This window comes from Cicer arietinum, chromosome 7 (assembly GCF_000331145.2).
Source record: "Cicer arietinum cultivar CDC Frontier isolate Library 1 chromosome 7, Cicar.CDCFrontier_v2.0, whole genome shotgun sequence".
Taxonomy (NCBI): domain Eukaryota; kingdom Viridiplantae; phylum Streptophyta; class Magnoliopsida; order Fabales; family Fabaceae; genus Cicer; species Cicer arietinum.
This window is the reverse complement of record NC_021166.2, coordinates 2,542,754-2,551,996: the sequence shown is the minus strand read 5'-3', so window position 1 is coordinate 2,551,996 and position 9,243 is coordinate 2,542,754. Positions and strand designations below refer to the sequence as shown.

The following is a 9,243-nucleotide window of genomic DNA, read 5'->3' as shown; positions in this document are numbered from 1 at the left end:
TCCCTTGGTAGAGTTTCTTTTTATTTTTTTCAATTTTTTAATTATGAGTAGTAGGAAAGAGGAGTTTTGATGTAATTCTCAGGAGGACCTTTCTTTATTAGTTCAAACAAGAGAAAGAAGCTCTCAATTTTTTGATACTCTTTCATTTTCTTTTGATCTTTTCCCTTTTTTCGCTTTGTTGGAAAAAATTATTTCTTAAATAATTAGTAACATATTTTGGTTATAAAGATAAATTTTTACAAATTTAACTCTTACTTTAAAGAGTAAAAACGAAATAACTTAATCATGATATATCTTCATATCCACAAAACATAAACAGTTGATTTTTTTATTGATTGAGATGACTTACTTTAGCAATGTTCTAACTCTTTAATTAAGAGTACATTGTTCACTAGAAACTAAATCTATTTTACACAATTAATCAAGTCACAAAGCAAAAGAACTTGATCTAACCCAATATAAAGTTGGGATTTTTTCTTTCGTTCATAGCAGCCAACAGTATTCAATAGCTAAAAGAAAATGAAAAAACAGTCAAAACAATATAGTAGATCAGCCCTTTTCATTAGATTCTATCTAGAGTGAATAATTTAATTAAAGTCTATAAAGTAAATAATATCAACATGAATAAATCTTATTTTCATTATCATAATTATTCAGTTAATTTTCAAAACAGGTGACATTTGATCAGTGTCATCATTCAAATGGTATGTGTTTGAAAGAGTAACTATGCATTTAAAATAAACTTTTTTTTAAGCTCATCCTTTCATAAACTTCTCCAAAATCTTGTATAAGCCGAAAAACTCAAAGGTTCACTCAAGACATTATTCCTTTGGTAATGGATGAATCTGTTTGATCAAATAAGACTATGATTCTATGAATACAAACAAAAAAGGATCATATGTAAATAGTAATAAATGGTAATTTCCCATTTTCATTTGCAAAGTATAGAAAGTGTATGAGACACTTGTTTTTATCAGCCTTAATTTTATTCTCCGCGAAGTCAGTGATCATGGCCTTCATCAACATGATCAAGCTCCTCCACTTCAGCATAATCAAATGTCATAAGGGTGACAAAAACAACAACGGCAATCAATTGTGCTGCCAAAAAATATCTGCCTTTCCTTTTTAAGGTTTTCTCCTCCTCTGTTTTCTCTCTTTTCGGCCTGCTCTTAGACTTTGATCCTAATTTAGAAAAAAAACGATAAATCAAACTTCATGAAGAGTGACAAGGCTTGATAGTCTGAATTTGCAAAATAAAAATAAAAAACTAAATAAATAAATACAAGAAACTAAATAAATACAAGCATATAGAAACAACTTCTCTATTAATTTTAGTGTTCTAACATGAAATTCTCACACTTTTGTACTTTGAATTGATAAAATTTCACAGAATATTGTATTATCCACATGAAAAGATTTTAGACATGTCCAAAACTTCTAAGGAAATAACTACGAGCACTAATATGCTATTTCTAGTTTAACTATGCAAACATGAGCACAAATCTAAGCCAATAAATCTTTAATCAAGTACGCATCAGTTATTACAAAGCTAGACTAACTTGTTCTTTTTTTCACAGTAAAATAAAAATTGATTTTGTAAATATAGTATATAGAAATTAGCTTAAATAAAAATTGATTTTGTAAAAATTGCATAGTGATTCATATGAATTTAGAAGTTTCAATTGAAATTTAAAACTTACAACAATGTCCGTATTGATCAAAAAGACACATATTTAAATTAAAAATAACATTGAAAATGAGAATAGTTAACTCGCTATTATTCAAAGAAATAAAATTGATTATCTATCATAACGCAATTTTGATAAAGCATTGTGTTATGGTAAAATAACATAATCATAACTCCTGGTTTTGTGCATTAACAAAATCATCGACATTTCTTACTCGGAGTTGATTGACTTCTGGAACCCGATGATGACGCATCTGTATGAAATTGTGGACTGGATGAAGGAGATGTACCACCTTCTTTAAGTCCTGTCTTACATTTTTTAACATATCTAACTAAATTATCATGTTCCAAAAATTTGATCCGCAGTGTCGAAGATTCCTAATGGTACATAAATGAAGCATAGAGTTAGAATCTTCTCAAACAAAAGTATCATGTAATATGTGATACAAAAACAACCAAGTAACACGAGAGTAAAAGAAAAAATAAAATCAAAACACATAGTTTAGCAGGTCTAAAAAGAACAGTGGAATTGAGGTTAGCAGAAAGATTGGCCTTTTATTCCAAGTCTTGTCTGTTTATACTTTGTAGCCAGCATTACTATTCTTTTTTTTTTTTTAAGATTGAAACTTTTGAACATAAACCTTTTTCTTACTTAATTAAGTATCTTTCATTGATTGACACAATTTAGCAGCCAAGCATTTGGAAATACATTTCATAAACAGATATTCGCTAATGTGGTTTATTCCCTCACCCAATGAAGTGCCATAAACAGCATTTATTCACAATCTGAGAATCTGACCAACTTCACATAGCTCCCAAAGTATTAAACGTTATCATAACTATGTAAGTCCAACTTAATTTATTGGGATAGGCGTGTAGCCTATGCAGCATTAGTGTATATCGGTATATCCACAACTACCTTAAAACAAGCATTATAAACACAGTCGATTGATATCTGGCAGCAACACTTACAGGTAAAGCTTGAAGAACAACAAGTCCATGCGCAAGAAAAATAGCATCCAAACTTGATGGACTGCATAAGCCAAATAAAGCATAAAGCATGTGAATACAGAACCAAGATGTCAAAGTCAATTTTTGCTCTAAAAATGAAAATGACACCAAAGTACTGCCAACATATTGCATAACAAAGTTTTACACCACAAATTCACATATAAGTATAACTCAGGCAGAAGATTCACCTGTCCTCAAATAGGTAGTTTTTTTCACCTACCAATTTTGATAGAGCCTCATAAGCAGAACTTGCTCTCCCATATATCTGTCCATCACTAAAAGCCATACATAAATACCATTTCAAAGAGAAAATCACACAAAAGACTTAAACTATTAAGCACAGGGAGAAAACAATGAAAATAGTGTACTCAAGGTAGTAACAAGAAATGAAGCCAAATTATGGTAAAACAATGAAATTTGCGGCTATTTGGTACAAAGATGAACAAACAGGCAGCGATATAACAATGTCGCGTAGAGAAATTCGAACAAACAGTTATTGGTGAGAAGAAAAACTAACCTCTTCTTTCTTCACATCAGCATTGTCATCAGTTATCCCATGTTTCAACTTTAGCCAACGAGATTTCTTCCAAGATAGGACCTTCCCTATAGGCCAAGGAAGATCAGAATAATAGATACTATAAGCAGAAGAACCTTCACATCCAACCCAAAGTTCAAAAGCAAGTGCCTCATCAAGCCAAGTGGTAATAATTGCTTTGATTGATATCCAATTAGGTAGTGAAGAAACCTCACTGTCCAAATCAACTACACCAACATCTTTCTTTAAGCATTCAATGATCCCTTCATTCTCATTATTATACGCCACATTGTCACCAAACTCAAAGTAAGGAATTTTATCTAAACAAAACACAATAAGCCATAGAATACAATTTAAACATTAGTATTGAAAGAAAAAAAAATCTAGACCCATGATGTAAAAAAGAGAAATTGAAACTTTATGAGATGGGAGTGAAAAGCCATAAAGCTAAATGACAGAAAAGAAGAAAGAAGGAAAAGGGGAGTTAGTTACCGGAATGAGGATGGTTTAAGTGGAATTTCAATTGGAATGGAATTTGAGCGAAATGGAGATAGATGTAAGCAGAGAGACATTGAGGGCAACCGGTTGGAAGATCAAAACAAGGTTTCCTCACGACTAGAGTGTTGTTGTTCACTTCAGCCATGCATGCATCGACAAGATTACTGTTTGTTCTGATCCTCGTATGTTTTGTTTAGGGTTCATAAGACTGTGTCTGGTTTTTTGGAATGCAATTTTGTGGTCTTGAATTATGTTGATGGGCCTATTATTGTCACTATGTCATTAGCCCAGATAAAAACAACTTCAAAGTAGGGTTTTATTTTTCGCACTTCCATTTTTGCTATTATACCAATAGACTTTTTTCGGTTTTGCCATTATTATGCAGGAAAAAATAGAAACCGTTTTATTTCTTTATCGTCTTCTTTCCCTCACTTAAAAATATCTACAAACCCCAAAATCCAGAAACATCCTTTCATAAACTCCACTCTTTTTCCTTAAATCAAAAAGTGGATTTTGGATTTTGATTTTTTCAGTCATATTCTTGACTCACTGTGTTTTCCGCTTCAACTCTAAAATTAAATCGATCTCTATTTTTATAAACCGTACCACGTCAGCGTCAGGAAATTTCAACAACAAAAAAAGCTTCATGTTATATAACACTACTGATAAAATAGTATTTAAATATTTATGCTAGTATTGCTTTTAAATATTTATAAAAGTGTTAAATAAAATTGACTCGATAATTGTTTACATTTGAAATCTAGTAAAATTATCATCAGTGTTCCATTTATTATGTTTAGAAACATTTATAATCAGGGTGATTTTTTTTTACGGAAATGACCGATTTTTTTTACGAAAATGACCTTGATTTTCTAGATTGCTAAAACCCCCTTTAGTATGCACGACTTTCTTTCTTTTCGTAAATGTTATACAACCATCATCTGATATATCATTCACATGATAAACTAAATCATAAAATTACCACAAGGCTAAATATTGATAAAACGTAAAATCGAGACACAGCTAACATTACTATCACGTAAAAAACTACTTGTAAAAATGCAAAATAATTCAGGACAAAAATGAGAGATTTTATTATCTCTATTAAAAAAGTACAAAATAATTCAGGATACAAACATGCAGAATAAATATGTAGCACTTTGGGGCAGATGCCAAAAAATATCAAAATCGACCCTTCCTTTTCCGACCTGTGTACTTGGTATCTAGAGGAACATCATTTCCTCTTCTTCTCATCTGCTCTTTCTTCCTCAGTATCCATTCCCTTCCCTTACCATTTTTATTATTTTTCTGTTTCTTAAAGGGTCTTCTATGCCTGTCTGAGAAACATACCTGCAGTATTTTTTTAAACAAACTATAAGCTCATGGCAGAGAGGACGGATTGCATCTACATAAGAAAATTATCATAATATTTTGCATTTTAAAAATCTGAAATAAATTTATTGGGTTTTAATACCTCAAAATGGAGGTCTCACTTTACATAAAACATCGTAACCACTGATGATAAAATTGACAAATGATATGTTAACACATCCATAATTTAAATTATATGCATGTGATATTAACTTTGATTTTGTTCATCAATCAATATTTCTTACTTTACCTGTTTACCATGTATAGTAAGTTTCATTCTTTAGAGGAGCCATATACAATTTATGAATAGGTAGTGTGATCTATAAATTAAACAAACTAATCAACAAAATAAAAGCATAAATTGTAACGAAAGGCATGCTTTTAGAAGGATGAATTTTAAAAAACATTCATTACATCTATTTCATCCATGAATTGAGTACATAGATGTGGTGAGACTTACTGTGTGGTTTTCTTCATCTTCATCTTCATCATCATGATCAGAGAACCCTTTCTCGTCTTCAGTTTTACCTATGGTCAAGGATGAATTCATTGATTGTTGGCCACATGCGAGAACAAGAAACTCTTTTCTCTTCTTAGAACTAACATAAGACAATTGTTCTCCAGTTAGTGAAAAATCATGCTCAAGAAGGCTAGGAAATAATTCTTTTCAAAAGAAATCAATACTGAAAACAAAATCAAACAAAACACAAATATATAACACTGGGCTATCATAATTTTTCTATTAGAAGTGTTACATATAGTAAAGGTGGAAGATCATAGGAATGAATGAGGATTACATATAATTAACGATGTGACAATGTATGTATCGATGCATTACACATTTGTGATCTATCTTTGTCTCGTCTTTCATCTCAACATGTGCTAAGATGGTTCGCTTTTCGGGTACAATTGGGGAAGTACACAATTCTTCTAAGATGATTCAGTAAGACATTTAATATATTTCAGATGGTTCTCACCTATGAAGCCAATATAATTGATACGATATGAGCACGATACAACACAAATATGGAAAATTCTTAAAAACATAAGATACGATACGACCGAGATATATTAACCCAAATTTTTATATAAAACTTATGATGGTGGAAAAAAACACAGACATCCTTCTCTTATCCATAAAAATATATATATTAAGATCATGGTAAATAAGTCCCAAATGTATCCAATTAACCTAACCAATATCAAAATATCAGAAAACATCAATAATCCTACTCAAAATATGTGTTCAGACTCTATTCACTGTCTAATACTAATTGTATCATCCATAAAAGCATAGATTCTATCTAATTCACCATGCCAATTAAGGTAAGTCGTCACCTTGTACCAAGAAAAATAGTAAGTCATCACCAACATCAAATAGATTACATACATCTGCACACTAAAATACCACAGCTATGTCCCCCTTATTTTTATATATTCTCAAAGAATGAACAAAAAGGAGTATGATGTAGTATGTTCTAAATTTTCTTTCACAACTTTAAAACAAGGGTGTATAAAAACATCAAGAGATGTTTTCAGAGTTGTCTACCAAAGCATCGAAAAGTGTCTCATATACAAATACCATGTGGACACTTTAGCAATTACAGAGTGTAAGGGCTTCATATATTCTCACAAATAATGTTAAGCAAAAACAAGCAGTAACATCACAGGAGAATAGAGGAATGGATCTCAGAGAACGCCCAAGTTCCATAATATTCTTTTACTTTATATCAGCAGATGGTATAATATAACATGAACATTTTTCTGGCAGATTATTCTTGATGAAACAAAGAGCCCCAGTAGTATTGCAAGATTTTCATACCTGTGTGGAAAATCCACCACTATGCCACCACCAAATCCAGCATTCATTGCAGCATTCAAAATTAATTCACGTTGGGCTACATTTTGAGGATACAGTTGAAATACTGCTTTAGCACCACTGGACAAACATTTGTATAAAGATGTAAAGAAAGCCCTACAAAAGAATACAAATTAGATGGTATTTGAGTGACAGTTTAAACGTGAAAACTTTCAGCATAGTCCAATTGTAACGTAGATGGCACAAGTCATAAAAATATGTGGAAAAACCCTGCATGTTACTGTATGCTTAGAGTTTTAAGAGATTCAATAAACAATGGGTATTGAAACAACAAAAAAGTGGTATATAAATAAGGAAAGGAGCATACTTCAATCTTAACCGAGGGTTGTGAGACGATCTATCAGCATTACATAACCACTGCATTATCATTCGAGAGTGCACAAAATTAGTAATGAATATGAGACATGCTCCAATCAAATTTGGTAAAGAAGCATGACTTAATCAAACCCGGTTCAAAATAGGGAAACTGGTTGTTAGTTGTGACAAGTAAACTATAAGTCTATAATAACACTAAATGGTTTCTGTGTAACTTTAAACTCGAAACTATAGTCCTGACACATTCTCATAATTTTTTCTAGTTTAATTTTCTCATTGTTATCGAAAGCCCACCTGAACAGCAGATATACTGATGGCCCCATCAATAACTCCAGGACGAAGCCCTAAACCCTGAAACCAAAGATAAGGAGTAAGATAAAAGCGAAAGGCATGGTGCAGAGCATGCATGTTATTTATTTTTATTACACATGGAGAAGTTAATCGTTGCATTTGAACATTGTAATGAAAAAGATCACACAGTATCAATAACACGGAAAAGGAAACTGACAGAGTTCAGAGCAAATTAACATTAAATTGAGACAAACAGCAGCAAAAACAACAACAACAACAAAAAAGCTTAAATCAGGTGAATATTATTATACCTGACCCATGTCACTGAGTAAAAGGTCACCCTCAACCTCTCGCTCCAATGCAATGTCTACGAGTTAACAATTGTAAAATAAAATTACAAACATTGAAAAATAGTTACAATACTTTAAGAGAAAGAAAAAATAGAGAAAAAGGAAATCATACTAAGCATTGAGGGTGAAATATCGAGACCAATCCAATGGTGGCCATTCTCTGAGATTGTTTCACCGCTGAGTCCCGATCCACAACCTAAATAAAAGGACCATTCAGAAATCACAAATCATCGCGCAGTGTATATAACGAATGAATGAAAAAGAAGTGAATTGAAATTATACCAATGTCGAGGAGTAATTTAGGAACATCATCTTCAGGTAAAGCGAGTAGCTCAAGTGCTCGTTCTGAAAGTGAAGCCTGTTTAGGTCATGAGTTAGATCAGAATTCAATTGATATGATTTGAAAGAGAAAGGAATAGAGAAGAAGGAAAACCTGAATTTCAATAATACGGGAAGAAGAGGTGTACTTGCGTGCTTCGGTATCGTCGTAGAATATCTCCGGTGGTGCCACTAACTCTGGTCTCGACCCCATTGCAATCCCCCTAAACCCTAAACCCAACACACCGCCACTCTATCGCCCGCGAATAATAATATTTCCACTTTTTTTTAGGAGAAATAATAATATTATTATTCCACTTACAGCTGTTCTTTTTACTAAAAACAAAAAATCATTATTATTCTATTTACTATTAAAATAAACTAATGGGTAACCCGTGCGACGGAAACTATCTTAATAAATAAATTGTTATATTAATTTATATATATATATATATATATCAATTCTCATAAATTTTATTGACATTAAATTAATAAGTTGACTTAAAAAAATAATTTATAGTAAAAAAATATCATTTTAATTTAATTTAAAAACTACTTTTTTACACGATCAATATTACTGATGAAAAAAATGACTCCACATCACTCTTTAATCTTATTTTTGAATTCAATATTTTTTTTCTTTTCAAAAAAACTTATTATAAAATAATACTTTTAATTTTAAACAAATAAAAATAATAATTATTAAAAAATTAAATAATTAGATTAGATGAAATAAAATTCTTTAAAATAATGGACATAACATATATAAATTAAGTAAATTAGTAAATGTAAAGATGAGTAAGTAACTTAATAATGAATTTTTATTTTTATTATTCAACATAGTATGTTATTTATATGAAATACATGACATTCAAAAATTCATATAAATCTTGATATATCAAGTGACAAAATATTTTTCATTCTGGTACTACTCATAAAATACTAAAGAAAAATAATCTTCTTATGACAAAAAAAAAAATTACAATAT

The 9,243-nt window shown here is 30.8% G+C and overlaps 2 protein-coding genes across 2 annotated transcripts; both read right to left on the bottom strand.

The window, feature by feature from the left end:
* Window positions 1-808: 808 nt before the first annotated feature.
* LOC101504731 (mitochondrial outer membrane import complex protein METAXIN) lies at window positions 809-3,982 on the bottom strand. Its single transcript, XM_004507828.4, has 6 exons — window positions 3,726-3,982; window positions 3,216-3,553; window positions 2,887-2,963; window positions 2,660-2,720; window positions 1,903-2,065; window positions 809-1,182 (listed from the first exon to the last, which is right to left on the bottom strand). Exons 1-6 carry the CDS (start codon window positions 3,874-3,876, stop codon window positions 1,001-1,003), a joined length of 972 nt encoding a protein of 323 aa, XP_004507885.1. The 5' UTR covers window positions 3,877-3,982; the 3' UTR covers window positions 809-1,000.
* An 819-nt stretch (window positions 3,983-4,801) lies between these two features.
* LOC101504411 (18S rRNA (guanine-N(7))-methyltransferase RID2) lies at window positions 4,802-8,532 on the bottom strand. The gene is made up of 9 exons (XM_004507827.4): window positions 8,371-8,532; window positions 8,220-8,295; window positions 8,050-8,133; window positions 7,899-7,954; window positions 7,591-7,647; window positions 7,289-7,338; window positions 6,925-7,077; window positions 5,563-5,701; window positions 4,802-5,081 (listed from the first exon to the last, which is right to left on the bottom strand). The coding sequence occupies exons 1-9, from the start codon at window positions 8,467-8,469 to the stop codon at window positions 4,914-4,916; spliced, it is 882 nt and encodes a 293-aa protein (XP_004507884.1). The 5' UTR covers window positions 8,470-8,532; the 3' UTR covers window positions 4,802-4,913.
* Between the last annotated feature and the right edge of the window lie 711 nt (window positions 8,533-9,243).

Bases quoted from the DNA above. Each gene is read 5' to 3' on its own strand.
- LOC101504731 (XM_004507828.4), bottom strand. From the start codon at position 3,876: ATGGCTGAAGTGAACAACAACACTCTAGTCGTGAGGAAACCTTGTTTT. The intron at 3,554-3,725 runs GTAACTAACTCC...TGTTTTGTTTAG, and splicing joins CTTAAACCATCCTCATTCCG to ATAAAATTCCTTACTTTGAG. The intron at 2,721-2,886 runs GTGAATCTTCTG...TGGCTTATGCAG, and splicing joins AACTACCTATTTGAGGACAG to TCCATCAAGTTTGGATGCTA.
- LOC101504411 (XM_004507827.4), bottom strand. From the start codon at position 8,469: ATGGGGTCGAGACCAGAGTTAGTGGCACCACCGGAGATATTCTACGAC. The intron at 8,296-8,370 runs GTTTTCCTTCTT...TGACCTAAACAG, and splicing joins CCCGTATTATTGAAATTCAG to GCTTCACTTTCAGAACGAGC. The intron at 8,134-8,219 runs GTATAATTTCAA...CCTTTTATTTAG, and splicing joins TAAATTACTCCTCGACATTG to GTTGTGGATCGGGACTCAGC.